This window comes from Meleagris gallopavo, chromosome 15, assembly GCF_000146605.3.
Source record: "Meleagris gallopavo isolate NT-WF06-2002-E0010 breed Aviagen turkey brand Nicholas breeding stock chromosome 15, Turkey_5.1, whole genome shotgun sequence".
NCBI classification, from domain to species: Eukaryota; Metazoa; Chordata; class Aves; order Galliformes; family Phasianidae; genus Meleagris; species Meleagris gallopavo.
Window position 1 is genome coordinate 15,585,552 of NC_015025.2, and position 25,655 is coordinate 15,611,206.

At 46.9% G+C, this 25,655-nt stretch overlaps 1 protein-coding gene across 1 annotated transcript; it reads right to left on the reverse strand.

Annotated features, from left to right (window-relative positions):
• Positions 1–6: 6 nt before the first annotated feature.
• LOC100551071 (glucocorticoid receptor-like) lies at positions 7–18,997 on the reverse strand. The gene is made up of 8 exons (XM_031555680.1): positions 18,994–18,997; positions 18,619–18,861; positions 14,900–15,016; positions 10,405–10,683; positions 7,758–7,902; positions 2,962–3,092; positions 824–981; positions 7–214 (listed from the first exon to the last, which is right to left on the reverse strand). Exons 1-8 carry the CDS (start codon positions 18,995–18,997, stop codon positions 62–64), a joined length of 1,230 nt encoding a protein of 409 aa, XP_031411540.1. The 3' UTR covers positions 7–61.
• Positions 18,998–25,655: the final 6,658 nt, after the last annotated feature.

Consider the following 25,655-nt stretch of genomic DNA (forward strand, 5'->3'; position numbering starts at 1 on the left):
AAAAAAAGAAAAAAGCTATCATTTGACGTTTTCTTAAGGCAACCCTTTTGTATTAAGGCAGTCACTTCTGATGAAATAAGAGCTTCTTTATATTTCCATTTGAGTATTTTGGTATCTGGTTGCTGATGATTTCTGCCAACATTTCTGGGAACTCAATACTCATGGATTTATCCAAAAACGTCTGGAAGCAAAAGCTCAGAAGATTTTCAACCACCTACAGGGGACAAAGCAGAGAGTGACTTTCACACCACTGCTCACAGCAGCACCGCTTCCCCAGCCCTCCCTGCCGAGCCGTGCTCTGCCAGCGGCCGCCTCAGCTCAGCCTCACCCTCAGTCCCGTCCACGCCATCCTCACACAAACCCAGCCAGGAGATTGTGCCAGCTCTCCACAGATACTGAAGGCACGTTGTATCAGCCCTAACCTAAGCGTATAAACAACAGAAACACGGATAATCTAAATAAAATCTTTCCAGGTAAACTAACAGGGCAAGGAAAACTGAGGTCTTGAAATCTCCCTCGCCCCGTCCAGCTGAGCCACAGCCTGGCAGCTCCGTGCATTCGGGGGACGCAGCTCCTCGGTTTTAAAGCAGTATCATTTTTAAAAGCCAGAGACCGAAATACACGCTAATTAAAGATCTAATTGCCACAGCGTCCACTGAAGAGGTGCTCTGAGAGCAGAAAGTTCACCTCCTTCACCTGGTCCTTCATCAGACATCACATTCCACCTCCAGCCCACGGCATTTGGCCCTGAAGCGGAGCTGAGGGCAGAGCAGTGCACAGCCACATCCCGGCCGCTTGTCTGGAACGTGCCTGCAGGACTTACATCGTGCATAGAGTCCAACAGCTTCGTCAGCTGATAGAACCGCTGCCAGTTCTGGCTCGAGTTCCCTTCTCTTTTCACGATGGCCTTTCCCAGCTCTTTTATGTATGTCATGCGAATTTCTTCGAACAAAGTCTGGCTCTTCAGGCCTTCCTTAGGAACTGGAACACGATACACATCTAGGTTATACATCTGTGAACTGTGTTATCAGTTAAGCAATCTTACATTAGTTACGCAAAAACTTAGAAGGACACAATTTTCAATTACGAAAAGAAATGAGAGCTGAAAGAGAAGGAAGAAGAGAGAACTGAGACAGACAACTGGTTCAACAGACAGCACAGGGCTGCTGGCCAAGAGAAGATCACACTCAACCACGGGCAACCCAGGAACAAGGAGGGATGAGGATGGAGGGGGGCCGGCACCCCGTGCTGCTGGTAGGAAGGCCCTTCACAAGGCCAAGAGTGGGTGCACCAGGCAGACCCTACCCTTCCCATGGCCCTACCCATGAGGTGCAGCCTTCTGTCCCTGCACTGGAGCAAATGACAAGAGCTACAGGGGGAGGGAGCACAGACAGAGCAGACTGAAAGGAAGAGAGGACGGGGTGAAAGGAGGCCCCTAAAACACAGCCCCTTTGAGGACCTGCAGTGCCACAGCCTGCCTGGCCCGTGCAGGAGATGGCATCAAGACACTGCCTTCAGTTGTGTCCATCATGTGAAGGAGAAGGGCTGTGAGTGAGAGCCGTGTGCAATGCATGCTCTGCCCCCCAGGGCTCCGCTGCACCCCTCTTCTTCCTCTTCTTAGAAAAGACCCCGGGAATGCAGTTACCGGACATTTCAGTTGTGAAGTCACAGATCAACAAAACGATGCACATTTCAGCCCTTCAACTCTCAGAAGTGCCACAGTGTGCCACTTACACAACACGCGGGCTCCAAGAGAAATGTGAGAGCGCATTGTCTTTCAGTGCAGGGACAACAAAGAAGGCTTCTGCTGCCTCACGCCAGCGCTTGTCACACATTGCTCGTGAATGGGCTCAATTCTACTAAGGCGGTCTCCTTCCCACTCCTGACATGGAAATTCCCATCAGGAAATTTCCAGATCCTGTAGGAAAGTTGGCCCCCCTTACGCCCAAAACACGTCAGGAATTTTCAGGAGAGGTTTTAGATGTAAATCTCCCATTTGAGCAAAGTTTGCAGCCTTTACAAACCGCAGCAGTGTGGAGCTGTGGCAGCGATGATTTCTTTTCAGGAGCACCTCTGCACATGGGACTGCTGGCCTGGGGACCCCTGAAGGGCTGACAACAGTGCTGGCATCGCTCACAGCCCCCACTGCTCACAGCTCCCCTTGTGCACATGCACATCCCAGCTGTATCTCCCCAGCTATTCTCAGTCTGCACTGCACCGAGCCAGGGTTAAAACTGAAGCTTGTCAGGGAGTTACAACAACAGTGTGTGAAGAGAGAAAAAAAATCATTAGGTAGAAAGGAATAATAATACAGAGTAGAAATAACACATTTACACAATGCTTCATATTAGCATCGTTGTATGCGGTCCAGAAGAGGACTATTTTGGTGCTATCCTTTGACCTTCCATGCAATACAGAAAATAGAACATTATCAAGTTGTGACTCGTTCCAATTACAGTTCATCTCATTGAAAGACATATAAAGCCACTGTGCAGTATATTATATACATCTACCTTATCATCTGTCATAAATCCACTACATACTTTCTAGATGCAAATGCAGAAAGCAGCAGTTGTAATTTGGCAACTTTTAAATAACTTCTAGGACAGTTCAGTCACTTTTCTGGGGAGGAAACAGCTTTGGGGATCAGACCTTGCTCTCCGATTTTTTTAAAAATATTTTTTGGGCGTAAGTCAGAGCTTTGGCCACTTCTCTGTGTGCCAACTGCCCAGCCAGTCTGTGGCTCAGGCCTCTGCTGGAGCTGCAAAGTTCTGCATGCAGTCTGCACTGCCATGGCACAAACATCCCATACCTGCTGAGCACAACTTCTCAGTAACCCCGTGTGGTCAGGCAGCAAACTGAGCACTGCGAGCGCTATTTGTGATCAGGTACCTCACACAGTGCCACGCTGCACACGTTTCATGGCACATTGCTCACACAGGTGTTTAAATGTCCACCTACTTGTAGAGAGGAGAAGCAATGTTTTCATGCAGAGATACTCTTCATATGAGACTTGAAGCCGTGACAGCTCGCGGGCAACCATCAGCATATGTTTGCATTGTTCATACATACAGGGTAGATTCATTCTCTGCCTGAGAAATAAAGACAACAATTAGTTAAACGGCGTCTTAAAGTTCCAAATCTAAGTTTCTCCATCCTTCCCTCAGGACCAGTGGGGTGGCAGTGGCAGATGTCAGAACTTGGCTTACAGCAAACAAGCCTTCAGTTTTCTGCAGGGAACTCCCTTAGGGTGAGTGCCTCAGTCACCGCATGGAAGCGGTGGCCCCAAACCGCAGCATCAGGAGAATATAACATATTGAAACACAGTGTTACCTTTTCCAAAACATTTTCTATTCAATATTAGAATCTCAACGAAGAAACGAAATTGAATCCCAGTATGAGAGGAGGATTTGGTTATGAAATGGCTCCGTTTCCTCTGGAGCTGCGAGCATCTTTCAGTTCTCCTTTTTCAGCCCTGCAAGAGCCGACGCATACAACAGAAACGTAACTGCTGCTGGAAAGCAGCATAGGAAACCCTCGGCCAACACAAAGCACGTGCACCTTCCTTGAAGTGCAAAATCCTAAGAATAAGAGGAAATCCTAAGAGTAAGAGCAAGAAATACAAGCTGTTTAGATCTCCTAGCAACCACGCAAAGCACAAGTCCAGAAAACCCACCTTCTCCAAACGCAAACACTGACCCATTCCTTCTGAGGCACAGAAGGAATCAGTGGGCAGCGGGGCTCCTGAAGCTGCACAGGTGCAGCACAGCCTGCGCTCACACAGCGGCGCCGTGCCGGGCTCACAGCAGGGCACCACCTGGCACTGAGCTGCCGGGATGCTTGGAAAAACTTCTGCTGAGCCCTCTGGGTTGTGTGAAAGGGCATCGGACAGCATTACAATTGGGTAATTCAAACACATTCCACGACGGGGCTCAGCAGTTTTCCTCGTGTAAAAGTATGACCAGTTCTGGGCAGAAGGTTAAAAGAAATGTTATGAAATGGGTCAGCCTGTCATTTGTTCCATCTGCTGTAGATGCGGTCATCACCCCGAGCCTGGGAATCCACTCTATCTCCATGCAGATTTTGGTTAATACCAAAGCTGTGGCGATGGCAGTCCCCAAAAACTGAGAGTGCAGCACGGCCTGCCTGCTCAGAGCTGAGCCAACAGAGAGCTGTGCTCTGCTGGGGGCAGTGGGGAGGAGGGCTGGGAAGGGGGCCCAGCTCTGCCCCTCACCGCCCTGCGGGAAGGCAACGAGCTCAGCTGCCAGCACGGGAGGGAGGAGCAGAAGTCCCCGACCGACTGCGGGGCCTTCAAGCAAAGCCCCAATGGGGACCGGCCCTGGGCAGCCAGGGGAAAGGAAGGTCTGAGTGCTGCTGGTACCCCGAGCTCACGAAGTGCTGATGGGAGCAGAGCAGGCAGCTGGCCAGGCAGAGTGCAACGGGCCACACAGTGCAACAGTGCAACGTTTGTGCAACCCCTGGCCTTCACAGAAGCTGAGATTTAAGCAGCTGACTAATGGCAGTTTATCATCTCCCAAGCGATTCTGCGTTAGTGACTGTGTATCTAGCCTGACTCAAAACACATCTCTGTTCTGTAATATCTAATCTTCTTTTGCTTTGGTAAACAGAAAGGAGCGTGCAAGTTGGGCATCAGGCTCAAATATAACACAAATGGCAGCCCGTGCAAGTCACCCTTAATGAACACACACACGTGTGGGATGTGTGCCGATAAAAGCATGCGACGGCGTTCAGCCCTGCTGAGTCATTCGGCTCTGCCAAGTCCAGAGAACCAGTAAACAAAATGCTGCCTTCCGAAAATCAGACAATACGGATTGCACAGAACTGGTTACAAAAGTATGTTCAAAAAAATTCTGGGAATAAGAACACTGATAAAACACTGCTTGTAAAACTGTAATTAACAGTTCCTTGCTTTCTGTCCCAGCAGCGCCAATGCAGAGCTGTGCTGCGGTAGTCAGCTCTGTACGGAGAGGAGATGAGCTCAGACCTAAGAACAGCAAAAGCTAGGATGGTGCGCATGCAAACACAGCCCGAATCCTAAGACACAACTTTCAAAACCTTCGTTCTAAAGCCAGGTCGCAATCAAAAGCCATCTGTGCATCAATGAGCACAGCTGAGCATCCCTCCCTGTAACTCCATGAGCACTGTGATACAAACAGAGGCTGTGAGCAGACTGGGGGCGGTCACAGCTGTGCTGTGGTCACACAGTCCCACCAGACCAGCAGCACTCACATCTCTCCAACAACCAGGTGATGGTTTAAAGCCTAAGCATCGAGCTGCCAAGCTTTTCTACAACCGGTAGAAAAACTTTTTACATATATGTATGCTGTACATGTACGTAACACAGGAAGCAGGCTAAATATATGATAAATCACTATAACATAATAAATGTTATCTTAATTCAGACCCTGAGGTTGGGGAGCACTAAAGGAGCGGCTGGGTGAAAAATACAAAGCAATGCATCTCAGGAGAAAGCACCAAATGAACTCCAGAGTGCCTTTTTGGGAATATCATGTGACACAATGCCATCTTTAGAATCCAGTATCAAGCAGAGCATGAGCAGACCTGGTCTGTGTGCCATTCTCTTGATGCACACGACATCTCTGCTGCCCTCCCCCCACTCCAGCATCCCAGTAGCACAGCCCTTCAGCACTGCGCTCTGCACACGTCTGGCAGCTCACACTGTCTTTATGCACCATTAGGAGCTGCCACAGCTAACTCAAAGGTGGCTGTGTTTTACTGCTGAATAGTACATAAAAAGTTACGACCAGAGTTTTATAGGGAACCTGAAGCACACTGGAGGAGGAGTCAGAAGGAACTGCAGTCCTCTTAGTCAACAAATGTTATTGAAAACAAATGTCATCTTCATGAACAGTCCACATACTGGAACTGCTAACCAGAACGCTTTGGAGAATTAATACTGAGTAGAAGAGGATTACCCTTGCTTTTTTAGAGTACAGGCACATACTTCACTGCCAAGCTCTGTGGTTTTGACCCATTGATAAAACTGCAGGAGATATCTGATATGTAGCAATTGAGATGCTATCTCAAATTATTAGTGACGTCAGTTACTTCAATTAACTCCACCATGGGGAAACCTCTTTATTTCACAGACATATTCTAATAACTTTAATCAACAGAACTACACAGACGGGCATACATCTGTCCCCACCTTTCTCCTTCCCCCTCCCACCCCAAAGAAAGAAATAATTACTATGAAGAAATTATTAAAGCTTATGAAGGCCTGGATATATATTTACAGGGAAGAATATTCAAACAAATAAATGGAAACAAAAGAAGTATTATGAAATGTAAATGGCCAATCCCGTAGGAATTGTAACCACCACTGGTTTTTAAGCAGAGAACAGGTTGGGGAGAACAGAAACTGAAGTGCGATAGGAACAAAAATATTGAACACTATCTCAAAATGTGCCCAAGGGGCAGCACTGCCTGCAGAGGGGAACTGGGACACGGGTCACAACTTGTCACTCACGTTGCTTTTCAGACCCTTGGTGGTGCAATCCCGGAGCTGGATAAGCTCTGTGGATGGCCCTGCGCAGCCCTGCATGGACTGCTTCATTCGATGAAGGAAAAGAACAGCAAACCCGCAGCCATCACATCCTGCTGACTGGGGCCCGCGGGTGGCTGAGCTGGATCTCGAGTGGCTCTGGCCAGCAACCTCCAACATTGACACCCACAACGTATTTTCAGCAACTAATTCAAAGCACAGACGGCACATCTCAGCACACAGCAGCACTGCTAGCATCACCACAGTGCAGCAGGCGGTGGCGGGGCGCTCCACAGCTCTGCTAACCCTGCCCCATGGGGCGGCTGCAGCACGCAGTCGCTGAGCAGCCTCAAAGAAGAGCAGCACAGCGAGGAAGCCGAGCGCGGCCGGCAGCGCCCTGCACCCCAGCAGGAGAGCTTACAGGCAGCCTGGGCTCCCCAGCCCGAGAGGCACAGCCGGACCGACCTGCAGCCACGGCGGCAGAGCAGCACCTGGCAGGTTCTGCACTGTGCACACATCTGCAGCAGCCACTTCTAACCCCCACAGCTCGAGCCAACCTCGCTGCCCATCTCCTCCTCTGCCAGAGTTCCCTCTTTCAGTCCTCCACAGCACAGGTGACCACACAACACCACTTCGAAAAACACAAGGACGATGATGCTCAGTATAAGAAAGATGCCCAGATACTGAAGCAAATTTGTTTTTCTCTTGAAAACTGGTAACAAAGTTCAACAACAATAAAAATACAATGCGTAAGTTTTTCCATTTGTGACCTTTTAAGCCAGATTTTAACCGTGCTCAGATATAAACATTTAACCAATCAAGAATTCAGTTAAACAGGTAAGATTACTCCTATACACCAAACGCACAGCACGCTGTGCAGTTTGCGAAGCTTCTCCCTCCATCCCACAGTTACTTCTAACTTCGGCTTCTTTGGCCCTGGTGAGATGAATGACTGCAGGAAGGGTCGCAGCACGGGACATTTCATACGGGCATCTCCCACAGAACTTCATGGAAACAAATGCACTCAGTATTGAAAACATTTCTCTTTCAGGAAACCTGTGTGAAAACTAAGCAATCTGCTGGAAGAAAAACAACGCTGCAAACAACAAAGGGACCTGGGATCCCCGCACCTTTGCTGCCCAGCTACTCGCCTCTCCCACGCAGAACATGGATGGGCTGCAGCAGTCTGCATCTCCCCAGTAAAACAGGACAAGGATGCAGTCTTACTTACTCGTTAATAATCAGGTCTGGTGCAAAGCACAGGAGATTTCCATTTGATTGTTTGTATGATCTCCATCCTAAAGCAAAAGCCATTAGGAACATCCAGGAGTACTGCAGAAGGGTCATTTGGTCATCCAGGTGTAAGTTTCTGAAACCTTAACGACACAAAAATAAAAGCAGTGAGGTGTGGCTGCAAAAGAAACCTCAAAAACAAACCCAGAACACAAAGAACTCTGAAACAGACTGTGCTTCTCATCAGTACAACCTCTGCACCACCAATGCAGATTCCTGCTTTTTAAAGTGAATTTCGTAGTGATTTCTGTAAATGTGATGACAATACCTGCAACACCAAGATTGCTTGCTGCCAGTTGATTCAGTCAAGCGTTTCTGTATTTCAGACCGCATTCTTGGTAGCAGAAAAAAAATAGAACAAAAATGAAGGGTTTTGGTGGTTGTTTTTTTTTTTACATGAAAGTCTTGTTGGAAATAGAAGTACTTTAAAAGGGTGCAAACACCATTTTCCAACTACCAAGGTTACGTTCAAATATTTGCACGTGTAAAAATCAACCGTAGCACTCAGATTACAGCTTCTGGGCAGGAGGGGTCCGAGCAGAGCGCTCAGCACAGCGCGGCCTGGGGCGACTGCCTGACGTGAGGAACAGCGGCCTGGCAGAAAGCACTGTGCAGAGACAGGCCGCAGAAAGTAACGCTCCAACCCCATCTCATCCATCACGCTGGCATCTACACACACAGCAAGTTCTCAGACCCCCCTACAGAAATGCACACCCACCAACAGCGCTGGCCTTCTGCAACTGCTGCGAGCTGCTTTCTGGATGGAGATTTCCCTGCAGGTGTACGAGAAAGGTTCAGATGTTGTGCTGAGGGAGGGAATTTAGTGGGAAAACTCTGGTGGATGGTTGGACTGGATGATCTCGGAGCTCATTTCCAACCCTGGCGACTCCGTAATTCTGACAGTGCCAGATGGATACGCTTTGATGGGTATTAGAGGAACAGAAGGGGAGGTAATACTTTAAAAAAAAATACATCAGAGTATGTGCGTGTGGTTATGTGGGGAAGGTAATCAGTCAAAGATAGACCACAAGACAAAAAGATCTAATATTCACTACCAGTCATTTGGCAATCTTCTGTAATTAACAGTGTTTTTCTTAATGTTTGCGAGCAGTCCACAAGATGATAAATGATGTAACTTCAAATTTTGTTCTTATTCAAGAATCGTACACAGAACTTACAAAATATGCATAGAAACAGTTAACGATGGTAGTTAATCTTGTAAGAATACGTAGAATGAATAGAGCCAATTAAGATAATGAGGAAATGTGTAAAATCTGAAAATTGGTCCCTTAAACAGGCTTAAAATGCAGGCAGCTTTTCATTTGCAATGCTAGTTTCTATCGGATCATGCCTACATTTAACAAGAAAACATTGTGTCACCATGAATCATTATTAAAGTCTGAATTCAAGTTGATTTTATTTAATTTCATTAGGCATTTGGCATCTAAAGAGCTCATTACAGCACTGCTTCCTGAAGACGTTTAAATAGATAGCAGGCAGTAGATTATTAAATAGCAAAACTCGGTAGGTCTGAACAGCTTCAAAGCAGGCTTCTGGCTTTGGAGACTGCAGTAACCACTATTAACCACTATTTACTGCTTCTAAAATACAAGCAAATTATTTCAAACTCATTTCTAACTTACTGGGTCAAATCTCAAAAGTTTTGCTCAAAAACTCCTCAGGAAAAGGCTGCCTTGACAACCTCAGCTCAAGGATCCAGCACTGCCAGTCTGTGGGTTGGGGGACACTTAGCAGAAGTACATACAAATTAAATATGCCCACAAAGAACCGCCTTAGTAATTTAAAAAAAGTGTAAAAACATGATAATAATAGTCCCTATTAATAAAATTATTGACCAGAAGCTCGCTATGTTCACAAAGAACACGTTATAACCTGCAGGATTCATCTCGTTAGGGGAACTGTCCAGAAGAGATTGCAAACACAGAACCCAGCCGTGTCAGTTTTATTTCAGAATGCCAGCAGCCTGCAGGCTGTCCCACAGTGATGCAAAGCACTGTGGAAGTGCTGTTGCCAGTTTGTTTTTGGAAGCAGGTAATGGCAGTGACTAGAAGAGAAGGGGAGAAAAACATTTGTCTTTGTTCTGTCAGAAAGAAACAGATCTTCAGCTCTCCTGTGGCCCAGAGACACACTATGGGATGCCACACGTTATGGCCACGGCTGTGATTTTGCACTTTTCTTCTGTAAGGCAACTGCTAAGTGTCCTCAGGCAGGAGCCAAACAGCAAGAACATTTCCAAATTCCCCATGTAATCACGTAGCTACAAGGCTTGAGAGAAAATGAACATCTTGGGTTCCTGTCCGGAACTGGAACGCTCAAATGCCCGTTCCCAGTCAACAAGAAACTACAGATTTGGTGATGGGTTGGAAAACAGAACCACCTGAATGCAGACCCAGATAAGCCAGCACGACAGCATCATTCTATAAAAGTGAAGGCTCCACTCCAAAAGCACGAGCTCTGGACTAGCTCAAGTATTGCTAGTACTCATCTGAGGGCTCTGAAGAACATCAAATACGAAGACAGACATTTAAGCCCCCAGCTGACTGCACCCTGTAATTAACACACACCTGGTATTGCCTTTGCCCACTTGACTGCAGCCACCACTTGCCGTCCTCCCAGCATGTTGAGGGTCGACAGGATGCGCCAGCTGGAGTCGGGCAGCGTGCTGTCGTAGCCTGAGTACAGCACCTCGGGCTCGATCACCTCCAGCAGTGACACCAGGGTGGGGGTGAGCTGCGGCAGCGATGCGGGAACCACGCTCTTATTTCCAGCAGCTTCGGCAGCATCCCTGGTGCCCGTGGCAGTGGCCTGCTGAATGCCTTTTATCTTCTTCTTCGTTTTGCGAGCTAGGAAAGATTGAATAACTGCTGTGAGGTGGCGGAAAGTAACCACGTGCCATTACATCCACAGCACACGAAATGCTGCCTTCTTTTTCCTTCGTTTGCGGATCGGACGATTGAAACTCCTCAAGGACTTTTCTTTTTCATAAACTGTAAATAATTCCACTTCAATACTTACCAAACTCCCTGTGAAAATCTGCTTATCTCACATTTTAATCAAAGTCACATTAATGGCTATGACCCCAAATTCTGCATAGGAGAACGTCTGCAAGGAGGACACAGACGAGGCCTGGCCCCAACCTTTACACGCACAGATCAGCCCGGCTCCGTGTGACAGAACAGCACTGCTGGGAAAAGACTTGCAAGAGTGGGCATGCCGTCATTTCCTTGGTATATGAAGTGCAGAAGCCATATAGAGGGAAGGAAAGAAATACACTTAATGGGTTAGAAGTGACTCAGTCTCTCGAGCCAGGGAAAACATTTTTTGAAATGCTGGGCAGGAGGAGATTTTTCTCTTGCCAGCTTCTTTGCATGTAAATCACTGCTGTATAATTAAACTATTACGTTCATATGCCAAATAAATAAAACGTCACACAGAGATGTTAACCATAAACTAGAAGCTGAAGCAACAGTTGTCAATAAAGGGATCTCCTGTCTGGCCTCTCCTGGAGGCTGAACTCAATGGACCGTTTGGCTGAGACCAGAATGAAACCTAATTCTTTCCCTTTCTATCAATTAATTAATGGATTTTTACTCTGCAACTTCAGAGATAAACCAATAGCACAGAAAAACACCGCATAAAGTGCTTTCATGTTTGTCAAGTTTCTGCTGATCTAGTCAGTGTCTCCAGTGGCCAGAAGTCCACTAACTGCAGCTTGACAGAATGCAACGTCCCCCTCCCAACCCCACTTCTCCCTGTGAGAAAGTCTTCAGAATCTCTGAAAGGATAAGAAATTCTCTATGGACTTTGCATAAATTGATTTTTCGCAAAAGCTTAAATACTGTCCACATCTGCTGGGGCTTCCATGGCAGAACAGCAATAACCAGCTCTTTGGAGCAAAGGGCTTCTTTCTCTTGCTATTATCATTACTTTTACGTATTATACATACACACACACTTGCCATCATCCTTGTTCTCAAAAGCAAATGAACTGCTTTTTTAAATGAACATAAATTTACATGCACATGCCTACAGGTTAATGCAGACACCTAGGATGGAATACTTACAGACCAGAAAGTCTGGTAAAATTGCAATCAAAGAAATATCAGATAAGATAAAGTATTGTGCAAGAATTTTATTAAGCTGCACTACTAAGCCTGACGTAGATATATTGTTGTAACTCACAAAAAAGGAAGGTTTATACTTTCAAATAGAAAAACACCACAAATTAAAAACCAGCTCCTTAAGGCAAAATGCAAAAGATAAACCCTACAGATAAACTTGGCACAGAAATAAGCCCCAGCATCCAAAAAGCTCTGCTGAAAGGGAACAGAGTAGCTGCAGTGCAGGCTGGTGTGGCTGTGCTGGCTCTGTGCTGCCCACCAGCAGTTCCCACTGTGGACACTGCAGTCCAGCAGATCGGCGTTAAGGGATTCCCAAGCTGCCCACAGCTGGGTTGAAAGTCCCAACGCAGCTGAAAAGATGGGGATCGTCGTGGGATGTTACAGAGGCAGTGAATGAGGTCCGTCCCACCCCACGGAAGGACCTCTCCTCTGGGACAGCCAGACACAGCTGCAAGGTCCCAGCTGCACAATGGGGACGACCCCATCTCATGGAGGGACCCCTGCACAGGACAGGTAACAGAGCAACAGCACAGCACCGTGTGCAGAAGGAGGGCTCTGCCACGGAAGGGATGCGCAGCGGAGCTGTGTGATGTCGGCTGGCCAGACTGCCACGTGTCAAACCCACAGCATCTCAACAGCCCCTTAACAAACGCCGAGGAGGAGCCCGCAGGCACAAACCCAGCCAGAACCAGTGACAGAACGGAAGAAAAGCTCTGGAGGCAGAAGTTCAGTGGTAAAGAGAACGTGAAGATCGAGACCTTCATGGAAACGCCATCTCACAGCAATACGTGGAATGTTCTCACTACTGCACAGAAGATGAAACACCGTCATAAGCAGAGGAGGCTGCGCACCTCGCTGCTGAGAGCAGGATCTAGAAAGGCAAAAGCCACTGCAGTTGCAGAGCAGGGCAATTAATATTATTAGAAATAAGAAGAGGTCCTACAAAAAACTTGAAATTGTTTCAAAACGAAGACGACAGAAAATAACATAAATTGCCAAGAGTTTAACTATAAAATGCTGCATGAAAAGCCAAAAAAAGATCCTGTGATGACTTATTATGGGCACAAATCCTAACGACAAATCGTTTCTTCAAATGCATCAGAAAGAAAAAGGGTGCCAAGTAATGGCTAGGGTCAATTAGTGACGGAAGTAAGAAACGAGAATTCAATGAAATAAAGCCTGCAAGAAAGAACAACATTATTCTGCAGTAGAAGTTTCTGGTACCTGAAGTTTGACAGCTGCGCATTTTCCCAATGCCCCCAACTCAAAAAAACACGTAGCACAAAAACATTCCAGAAAAGGGAGCTAAGAAGTGTCAAATGTATGACTGATAAGGAAACGAGAACAGAAAATGATTCAGCAGCATGGTTTTGATGTACAAGAAACCATCTTGCCTCGCACTGCTGTGCACTTCATACTGCCCTCCAGACTTCTGCTGTCTCTTTTGTACCAGCAATTCAACATCCGTCAGACCCACCTGATAACCCGCTGTTTTCACAGTGCCTTCTTTTTCTCCTTCTCACACTACCTTGGGATCTAACATTTCCGCTTTGCTCAGTTTCCAGGCCTCTCTTCTCTCAGCCATGAAAACAATTTTCTTTTTTTTACCTTCCCAACCTATATAACAATACCATCCTGCAGAAATTTGCTCCTCTCCAGCAATCTTTGTGCCAAACCTCAGGGAAGGAAACCTCCCTTTGGCTGTGCCACGAGTTCTGCTGGCTCCCAGCCTTCCCAGTCGGCCACCCAGCCTCATAGCTCCGACGCTGCTGGGAGCCCATTGATGCTCTGCTGCCCTGCACACAGCTGCATGCCCTGCACAGGCACCCACCGACAGCCTGCAGACTGTGGCTGTCAGGCTACATGCACGCTCCTCCTGCGTACAGACCCACTGATATCTAGACAAACCACAGCGTCCCCTCCTGAGGATGGAATTTATGCACAAGTGTGGCGTGGGGGAAAGCATTTCTGCCTGCTGGGTCCTCTCCTTTTGCTCAGAAGGATGGGCAGCAGCCACCAGCACGGCAGGAACACAGGGTGTTCGCGTGGGGAGGGGCAGAAGAACAGCAGGAAGGGACGTGCTGACGAGGGCCCCATCTCTAACACACTACCCATCTCTAACACAATCCACCACTTACATTTTACTGAAGGATATTTTCACCGAAATGAAAAAAATGTTCATACTAATATACATTTTTGACATTTTTATTTTATCTGTCAACTTTGATGATACACAATAACTATGCTAGTAAATACTGCATTAATCTCTATGGCTCAAGGAAAAATATCGAAGACGAAGCAGTAAAAAGTTTTATGCCTTTTTAGGGCCGTTGCTAAATCTCTAGCTGATGTGGTCTCCAGTTTCTCATCAGCCATCCACAACTGAGCACAGAACAAACACGCACCGACACATTGCTGTTTCTTTAGTACGTTATCTCTTCTAGAGAGACTCTATCAGACGTTTAAGAACAAGAACCCGCAGCATGAATAAAAATAATTGCCTTTTCTTCAGCTTGAAGATGCAAGGCCCACTCCAATTTTAGATACACGCCTGGGCATTCCCTCCCATTTGTGGTTTTCAGCATCAAGTCACTTTCCCAAGTAAGAATAGGCAGGCACGGCACTTCCCTACAAGACCTCTGCTGGAGTTCTGCTGTCTCAGATTCACCGAAAAAGCAACAAGATCTATGTGCTGACAGGAAGAAAAAATAACCCCGTTTCACATGCATGACTCACTTCTGCTGTGCATAACAGGGAGATAAAGCAACTGACTGGGGATAGGAAAGCACGGGTGAAATTTCAGCACTAAAAATCTTACTTCCACCAAAATGCTGCAACGCACCCCACAACAGCACTTCTACCACACTGCAGTGCTGCTGCTCCAGCTTCCGGACCTTCCCCAGATCAGAAATAAAAGGGGATGGAATGCTGAGGATTACCTTCGAGGTTCATGCCCGCCTGGAGGCATTTCCGATAGCGGCACGCCGGGCAGTTCTTCCGCCGGATTTTGTCGATAATGCAGTCGTTCCTTCCAGCGCAGAGATAGTTGTGCTGCCCTGCATCACAGAAACACAGAGTCACCACCAACCTTACAATCACATGAAGTCATCCTGTTTCTGTAGCATGAAGGGACTATGGGATGTCCCCACTCGCCGCGCTCCTTCTATCGCGAAACAAAATCGGTACCCAGATGATTCCCAGCAAATACAAATCCAGCACTCTTCTGGCATTCAGACTCCGATGCCAACACTGAGGGAGAAATCCTATTTTCTGTTTGTTAAGGTTGGGCAAGTTCTATTTTTACAACTCTTTTTCTCTTACGCTTCTCCAAGCTAGGAGAAAGCTCTAAGCCTCCATGGCATGTTTACAATTTCCCTGAATGATTTCACATGAGATATAAATAACATTCACAAACACATTTGGAAAGTATACATTTCAACATCTCTCCTGACATATAGAAATAGCTGTCACCGCTCTAGAAGCTGAGAAGCCCCTGTTCCATTCAGAAGCAGACAACCAAGCACTCTGACATCTCTACGGACCCTCAGATTCACACCAAAAACGTGGCCCCAGAAATGTGGTGACCTGAAGTACACCTATAAAAATGAGTGTATTGCTTTGCTGGCAACAGTGGAGAACGATACCAAGAACGACATCTGTTCCTAATTATTTGAGTTATATGGACAATTCTATAACGACAGGTTCCTTTAGAAAAAGGCACTGCTAGGAGATACGTCCTTCTCCCAGACAGGCAACAAGAAACAGAAGCGTTGGTGGAACAAAGCTGCAGCCCAGGCTCTTGCACTGCATTTCAGTGTCCTGATGGATAATAGCAAGAGGAACAAAAGTATTTTCCAATTATTCAGTTACTAACAATGGAGCCTAGGAGTCTTCTTATAGAAACAGACGTGATTAAGGAATTAATTTGAAATCAAGAGTGAAAATTTCAGGTATGCAGAGTCCATCCTATGGCCTTCGTCAAACTTCTGGAGTTCCATCTCCATGCAAGTATTTGGATTTCTTGTATCTACTGCTTAGCCATTATTGTCTTTCTTTTTATATTTTTTTTCATGCGGAAATCACATTATATCTCTGTATAACAGCATAGTAAAGCTCTTCTGTCACATTAGCATTTGGTGAAAAACGAGGAGATCTTCCCACCTCCTGCTTCCCACAGTCAGAGCACTGCCCTCAGACACGCCAGCCAAACGGAGACATTTCAGTTACCTTTGTTGCTGCTTAAAAAAAATGAAGATACTTAAAGAACACACTGGTGAAATCTGGTAGTGAGCCAAGTGAGATGCTCCCAAGACAATTTACTGCAGATATAGGCATTTTGCAGAGCATCCAGACAACACTGCTGCTCCTCACTGCACCATCTGAGCACAAGCATGCCCCTGGGCTCCGATGGGTTGCGATGATCAGAGGAATGAAAGATTCTTTGGAACAGATTGGGAGTGGAAAGGGCTGGAGAACAAGCACAATCTGGAGCACTGCAGGAGGCAGGGGTGTTGGAAGGGATTTAACACAGAAGGGAGGTGTGAGAATCTGAAGCAAGATGAAAGCGGGGGTGGGAGGAGGGAGGAAGACGTGGGCTGGCAGGAGAGGAGGAAAAAGGAGGGAGGTGTGGGGCTGGGCCTGCAGAAACAACCAGAAGGGCTCCAAGACACCGTGAAAATAAGAACTAGAACAAGACAGATTTTGCTATCCTGGATTCCTGAAGAAAGGATCTTTGTTTGTGTGAGAATGGCTATAAATACAGAACAGTTGACCCACCTTCATCCTCCCTTTTTTCCCTCTAGTTCTACTGCTTGCTGACTGAGATACACCTCATATTGGTTTCCTGGACACTGAAACTTTCAGTTTCTGTAATCATTTCCATCGCAGTGTATATGACTGCAAAGGTGCACAAGAAGTGTTTCCAGGCTTAAAACTCGGTGACAAATGCAGTTTGCTGGATCTGTACACTAACAGATGCTTGGCAGATATTAATGAAAGCAACTGTGCAGAAATAAATTCTTTCTACATATATTCCTAAAGAGAAAAATTCCTGTAAGAGCTAAAACCAAGTTTTTTGTTCCTTAAGGTAATATTAAAACTCACAGATCCTTAAAGAGCTCCTGAAAACATCCGTAATATCGAATCTTAAGGGTGACGACTGGGACAATCTGTGGAACAGTAGGAAAATGGAAGTGCAGGTAAATCTTGAGGAGCGTTTCGCAGTTTGACAGCTCCAACCCTGCTTTACATATCTAACACCAACACAGTTGGTACAAGATGTGCAAGGTCACATCAGCAATCAGCAGAAATCACCGGACCGATTTCTTCATGTATCACTACTTCCATCCCTGGTTAAGGCTGTGCAACAGGCAGAACTGTCGCTGTGACACTCAGCTGCCGCACAGAGCAGCTTCTGGGGGATATCCAGCACCCTTCTTTCACTCCAAGCTACAGATGATTACTCATCCCAACAAGGAGCCTGGCTGCAGACAGGAGCACATCTCAGACAGCACACGCCGAGAGCCGAGCTCAGCTGAGCGCTCCGTACTGGAGCTGGTTCTCATGGTACTTCAGAAGCAGCTTCAGCGTGCCACGGACGCGACATCCTCCCCACAAAGGGTAGCAGCACAGCCTGCGAACATCCTCGGATCCTCTGAGCTTCCGTGCTGTTTCCCACTGCGTCATTACATTTCCTATTGCTTAGGAATATTGAGTTGGGAGCACAGGGCCAGTCCTTCTTCTAAGGACAGAATGCCAATGCATCTTTGTGAAACACAGCCTTCCCCCTTCTCAAGTGAAATCCAGCTTGCAAAAACGTTAGCAAAACGTGACAGCGTGACTCACTTCATCACACCCAGTAAGGACTGCCCGAAACAGGCACGAGACGGGAAGCCCTGCGAGAGGGATTTCCTGTATTGTGTAATGGCGGTGCGGGAACCACTGCTGCCCTTTCAGTGCACAGCGATGCGCCGTGCTCCTTCTGTCTCTGCTGCTGATACTGCAGTGAGCAGCCGGGCACACAGGCACAGCCCGCTCAGCACAGAGCAGCCGCTCCGCTGCACCGCTCCGGACTCCCATTTCATACTCCATCACCGCCGTTTTCTTCCTGTGCTTACAGAGAAATCCCAACGACCCCAACCCACACGTCTCTGTAAATTACCCTGCGTACACCATACATGTTACACACAGGTCACGTAACCAACACTGCTGACAGGAAGCACTGTAGAGCTCTCCCAACCTTGCGGAAGCGCTACCCAATTTCACACACGTCATCATACACAAATCAATGAGTATGGAACTTAGAACCACAAACTGCAAATTCAATGCACACACACACGGCTGTGTATAATTAGGACAAATAAACAAAAACCACAGTGAAAGAAAATGAAGGAAACAAAAAGCAAAGATAACAACGCACCCTTTTATCCAGAGTGAATGGGAGCGTTTTATAAACGTAAAGGGAATTTATGCTACAGATAATCACACCATTATCAATGTTATTTACTACGAAAAGAACAGCGATAGCAGGGCTGGGGTTTCCCAGGAGGATTCGAGCAACAACGGGCTGCAGCAGGAGAGAATGGCCTGGCTCTGGCCGGTCACGTATGGAACTGGACCTTACAGTTTGGATGAATGTGTTGTTTAAAACAAGACCTACCTTCCACAGCTCTTTTGAAGAACACTTTGCAGCTGCCACAAGTAAGAACACCATAATGACACCCAGAGGCCTCGTCAGAGCACACGAGGCAGAGCTTGGGAGGTGGTCCCGTAGTCGCTGAGGTTGTGGATGGAGAAGAGCTTACATCTGATCTCAGTCCAGGGCTGGGAAAAAAGGCATGAAAATATGAATTAAGATCTGTGGCATTTTGGCAAACATAATATGATGGTGAGAAACGGTTGCCTTTATCCTCAAAGACTCACAGCTCCGTGCACCAGACTCGGAAACAGTTAACCAGCGATCTCTGTGAGACATAAGTAAAGCTGTACGGATTGCTTTACTGCCTATTTGACTGCGTCAAATCACTTCCCTTACCCATCTCTGAAGCCAAGTTTCCTGTGCAGTGATCCTAGTCTACAGAACTGACTCCTACAGCACGCTCTCGTTCCATACTGCTTTCATTATGGCTGCGTTTCCCGCAGTCTGCATGAAGTCCTGCAAAAGCTTGCCTTCCACTGCCTGCATCGGGTTTTGTATCAGGACACTTCTGTGCAAGAAACTGCAAATTAAGTCACATATTTATAGTAATAAAAGATCCTCTCACCCCAGCATTTCAGGAAAGTAATAGCATTTCTTAATTTGAGGATGTGGTATTCTTGTGTAAGCACCCAGTCCACTGACAAAGGGTTACTTCTGAAACAAAGACCTATTGCTGGGACAGCACACAGCCCATCACAGCCACCTCTGAGCTGCTCCTACCGTAAGGGCTGAACCAGCAGCAGCTCTGCCAAACTTCAGGGGCCGGTTATTCAGCACAGAGCCCAGTGCCTCGCCTGCTTCAGGCTGCCACGGCACCTGAGCTCCTTATAGCCTACACAGCACATTTTGCTGAGCTGATTTTCACAAAAGTTTTGAACTTTTAGATGAGATTTCTATGCTGCTTGCTTGACTTCAAGTGATTCTAAAATTTGGTGCAGTAGGGCTCCAGCAATTTTTAGATGAGGACAGAAAAATGACTCTGATTTTGAGACCCTGGTGCCTTTATTCAGAAAAATCCCAGAAAACTCCCATTCCCTAAGGCAGGCTTAAAATTTCAGAACATGGATTGACTTTTTAACAGAATATTCCTTTTCCTCTCCTCAAGGAAACCTGACTGGATTTGGTCATACGCTTAACAAACTATCATAGTTCTCAAACATTCACAAAAAAATTAAATTTCATCGCAATTGAAAACCCTTCAGCACCCCGAGGGCTTGAATTCTGAACAAGTCAGCTCTTCACACTGCGTCCCTGAGGAGGAATTGAGAAATAGCCAACAGTCTGGGAGTGCTGGGGGGCTGCACGAGAGCACGGGGCACAGCAGAGCTGAAGGACAGACAGCAGCGATGGGGACCTGCTGCAGTAACCTGGTACAAAGGCTGGCGAGCAGGAATTCATCTAAACAGAAAGAACAAGAATGGAACAATGAGTGGAGAGAAGGATTCAGTAAGAAAGGCTGCAGCCAGAGTGAGGCAGAATGAGACAGGCTTGGGGAAAAAGAGAAGAAAGCCCACCCAGGAAGCACCAGTCTTCTCCAGAACTTGGAAAAGGATTCAACTCCATCACATTCGTCCTTTGCCTTCAGAAAATATCTGAAATGCAGCAACACTTTCTTTATTCTATTACTCTACAAAGATGATGACAACTATCACCACCGTCCTAGCTAATCCATCAACTAAAGCGACGCTCATCAATAGATTACAACCCTGGTTATGACCCTTAGGATGGCCTTTCTATGTTTTCTAAATAATTTGTCTTCTCTCAAGGAGCAGAAAAACATAATAAAATATTTAGGTTGCACAATCAAGCGCACAACACCCAAGTAATGGCAGAATGGAATTCATCTTGGTTATGTTCATCTGATGTCCTTGCAAACACACGTCTTTAATTACACACTCACACTCATTTCTACGAAGCCTGCCTGCCCTCCTCAGCACCGAAGCACTCCAGGAATGTGTCACGTAACAACAGAAGCTGCTGCTTGCTAGGGCCCATTGCCCTGCAGGAGGTGGTTTGCACGAGTGGTGGCAGTTTTGCAAGGGAACCGACCTCATAGGTAAGGAAGTCGAGGACTCAAATCTATTCCTGCTTCTTATCACTAAGCTGCACGCGATGACGTTCGATTAGGACAAAGCGGAGTTGGCCATAAGAAGCTGCTGGTCGCCCCCCGTCACAACATGGAACTGGAGCCCAGCTGCTCCTCCACGGGCGGTCAGTGCTGGGAGCCGACCTGGGGCTGCACGGCCCTGCATGGCTCACAGCAAACAATTAACAGTGATCAATGCCACCATACTCACTCCGTATTAGTTGGGTCCAATTCACACCCTACAGTCTATAAAGCAGATTGCTGCTGGACGACATGATTTGTGGTTATGTTATTAAGGATTCAGGTCTGGTCGCACCCTTTCTTACACTACAAATCCCAGTTTAAACACTGAAATGTGAATGGAGAGCCTAGAATGTAAGTAAGGCATGCATCACTTGAGAGCTGCAGATCATTAAACATTCAGAAATGAGAAGAAAGAGAAGCGTCTTTTTCTATGTATAGTTTTGAAGACAACTAATATAGATCCAAAAAACTGAGCTCTTGTGAATTTATGCAAAAACATTTTCAAGGAATCGTTCATAAACTGCCACTGAAATGTTGGTAGAGCTAAGCATATTCTACTGAAAGTTTTCAATCACCTTCAATGTTTAATTAGGCTCATCTTCCATACTACTATCACAGAAATCGCTACACGATAAAGACGACAGATAGATACTAAATAGAATTAAATAGAACAACAGAACTAAAAACAAATGATGCTATCAATTAATAAAGCAGTCGCCAACAATCTAACCTGGCTTTCTGGCATATCTTTTCAAGCTTGGCTCTATCAGATAAGGCCAATATTTACTAATGAAGGAGAAAAGTGTGGAATGCTGACAGTCCCTCCTCGCCTCCTGCTTGCCCCAGGCGCAGCAAGAGGAGCGATCCCTGAGTGCGATCCCAGCCAGGAGCCTCACAGATCTGATCCACGGCCAAAGCGAGCACCTCATGTGTGGGACAGCCCTGTACCGCAGCAACCCCGTCCGGTGTTCAGTATAAATCTTCTACACACAAAGTCACAGGAAGAAGGAGACAAAGACAACAAAACCGCTTCCCAAGGGGTTGTGTCTCCTCGAGACGTGAGGATTTACACCCCACGATAACATAACCATTATTGTTATCCTTCGGTTATTTGCAGAAGCGTTTCAGAACTCAACCAAATCCTAACCATTATGACTCTTACCCAAATGGAAGAAAACATAAACAAGTCCAAATGGGAGAGGAAGGCATTCTGAAATGCAATGGTTCCAAGTTCATAAAACGAGTTACTTTTATTCTCGGAGGCAACGTGTTAGCTGAGAAAGGGGACTGAGGTCCACTCCCATATGCTTTCAGAAGTTATTCACACCTAAACAAGTTTTATTTGCACAGATATTTATTTATGATTTCTCACTGAGGAGACATGAAGGGAAATGGGAAGACTTAAAGAAGATGCAGCTCCGGTAACCAGGTCCGTACAAACCACGCTGTTTATCTAAGTCCATTCCTTTGTTAATCATTTACCAGAGACTTTCAAACCCAGCTCAAGGTTCAAACTTTAGTGAAGATGGGTGTGGTAAAGTTTGACATTTGTATTCCCTGGGGACCCGTCCCACTGTGCACCCCTATCCCAGCCCGGAGGAGCAGAGCCCACAGCACCAGGTGGGAAAGCAGAGTCCTGAGTCAGGAAGGCAAACAAGAACCACCTCCTGGGCCAGGCTGTCAGCGCTGGGCTATCAGATACGGCCCATCATGAAGCTGGCAGCCCTGTCCTCAGCGATAAGTCGGGGCACAAAGCTGTGGCAGAGCTGTGGCTCTCCTATGAACACGTCCCACCAGTGCAGCTGTGGGCAGCAGTGGCAACATTTGCTCTCTCCCCGCCTCTGCCTTCTTCTGATACAACGCAGAACAAGCACGCTTCCACACGTGGTAACCATGCTAACTTCGTACTGTTGTTTTAAACACGCATCACCTTCCTGCACTGCACGTCAGCCACAGCATCACCTCCAGCTGCATGGGTGAGCGCAGCAGCACTGCCGACAGCCTGAGTGCCCCCAGGGGAATGGGGTCAGGTACCTACAGGAGGAGCACCTCGGGAGGGCTGTGGGGCAGCTGTCAGCTCAACAGTTTGCACCTTTTCAAACACCTGACTCTGGAGAGAACTTCAGAGGCAACACCGCCTCATACCAGGTTTGTTTCAGACATACACACGACAAAGCTATTCCCTGGTGCTATTACAAACTGCAACACCACTGCAGGCAGCTCCTGAAACTGAAACATTTCTTTTGTGTCCAAATACCAACTGAGGGAAGAAATGGATGAAACACGCATCACGGGTCGGAGAAAGAAGCTCCAAGATTGACTAAATGTATCTAAGCCTGAAGCCGTGTAAATGAGTCCACTTATTTTGCTCTTACTCCTAGCTCAGTGCATCACACATGAGTTGCATTCACTACACAATAAATCTAGACCACAAAATGATACACACCGTAACCCTCAGCCCTCCAGAAAAAGTCAGCTTAGTGTTTAAAGAATGCATTCTCAATAGCCAAGTACTTATTCACGTAAGTAGCACCACCAAATAACAGGAAAGGAACCACTTCCAATGTCACCACCATCTGGGCCTCGTTCTTATCTTCCAGCAATGAGAACAATGTAAACACACGGCTGTGTACAGCAAGAGATCACATTTTTTGAATTGCTGATTTCATTATTAACCAGAGAACTGCTAATTAATTTTGATGCTCTCTTAAGCAAGAAAGCCATTTCCAAAGCAGGCATAAAAAAACGTTACACAAGTCAATTGACACTATGGGCCCATCGCAATGAAAGCGGTGAGAGATCCTGCACGAAACAACGAGCGGCCACTGCCATCCTCTACATCATTAGTTGGAGAAACCCCACAAAAGAGTTTGGCTCCAGCCATTCCTCTGCCCAGGGAAAGGTCCCTGTGGAAAGCACAGACAGAGTCCACACCACAGCCTTCCCAAGCACTGCAGTGCACAATGGCCCCGTCTGTCTCCTGTAATGTCCTCGCTTAAGTTTAGAGACTGAAAATTGGTATGAATTGGTAGAAACCAACGATTTCCTTCCCAGCTGTCTGCAGACTCTACACAGATATACATTCTTTGCTCCATCTGGCAACCACGGGGCATGCAGAAAGCTCAAACACCGCCCAAGGGTATTAAGTACATTGCAATTTACCTCTAAGTCAAAGGCATCTTGGGATGTTGATTCAAACATTCCTATGGACTACCTGAGTGTGTACACACGAAAAGCCACCCTCCCAAAAATGCTTACACAGAACCTACCTATCCTTAAGCTTTCTTTCCTGCCTTGTATCATAAAGAAGGCAACAGATCTGCTTTGGAAGAAGTGCTGCACGTTGCCAACAGTGCCATAATAAACAGAAAAAGTCTGCTGCAGATTACAGTATTTACCTAAAGTCTGCGAATAAAAGCATCCAGTATTGCTGTTTTATAGTCCCTCTGAAAGCCAAGATGATTAACACATTTCCTTTATCACTCACTCAGATAAATGCCTTATCGCCAGGCGATAAGCAGGAAGCCAGGCTCTGCTCTGATGGTGCAGCTCATTGTGCCTGCACGGACAGCAGGAGGACCAGGTCAGCAAGAAGGCCACGTCCACATCTGCTTCAGGGTGGGATGCATGAGCTCCCTGCAGAGGATCAAGCTCTTCCAGAACCAAACTGGTGGGTATCATCACGCCTCCCCCACGCTGGACCTACATTAGGATGTATTCCATAGCTGACTTGCAAGGAAGGACTGGGAGTAAAACCTTCCCCAAATAGACTGAGATACAGGCAGACCTAAGGCAGCAAAGTCTCATAATCAGCCTCCACTTGCACAGAATGACATACATTTACAGGACACACACAGAACACATTTACATACATACTGTTCCCCTAAAATGGGCCATGTGATTCATTGCTGTGTATAAAATTGCCTCAAATACTGCCAACGTTTTTGCACATCTTCGCAACAACTCTCATACATCACAACGAGGACATTAACCAAGGTATCCAGATTGAGTTAACAACAAAAAAATGGCTTCAGCTCACGCCGACCTGATGTACGTCCACTGGGAAAGACTGTTTTCAAAGCAGTGTGCTTTCACTGGAGCTCAATGAGAGCCACTCCGCATTCCTGCAGCCCCTCACCCTGTTGCTTCGACCCTCACAGGGAACCTGGTGCAAATCTGAAGTCTGTTTGCGGCAAGTACATGAAGAAGAACTTTATCAGAAAGGAAAACGCAGCAATGGCCCTTCTGCTCAACGGGTGGACGTATGCACTCCTTCAGAAGCTGCTGTCTTAGGCTCAGGGCTGACACACCAGGGCTGCCCTGCCAGCACCCAAGAAGTGACACACACCCCAACACCGTCCTCCAGTTGACGGAATCCATCACCCTGGGGAACCAGATAAATTAATTATCCGTATTTAGTAGAGCCTCAATGACAAATGTGCATTGCCAAGAGGAGCTTCTCAGGAGCTTGTGTTTCACAGCATCTCACTGAGGCAGCAGGGGCCGCGTTCCAAGCACCCCTGCTCCATTTCTCATAAATTATTCCCCAGTAAATAGAAATCAACCCAGAAAGCCCGGGCGATCACCATCGGCACACCAACAGAACCATCTTTTGCACGGACTCCCGATACAGCAAACGGAAATAAAGCAGACACACGCCGGCACAGGCTGCCCACGGGCACCACGCTGCCGCATCCCCGCTCTGACGCCCGGCTGCAGGTTCTGAAGCCAGAGGTGCACGGCGTCCCCGGGGAGCACCGCGCTGTGCCCAGCCGCCCGCTGCCACGGGCCCCAACACCATCGCCTCCCCTTGCTCCGAAATGGCGTCTGCTACCATTTTAGAGCTCACACAGGAGTGAGAAAGAACGCGAACGCAAGTGAGTGACGT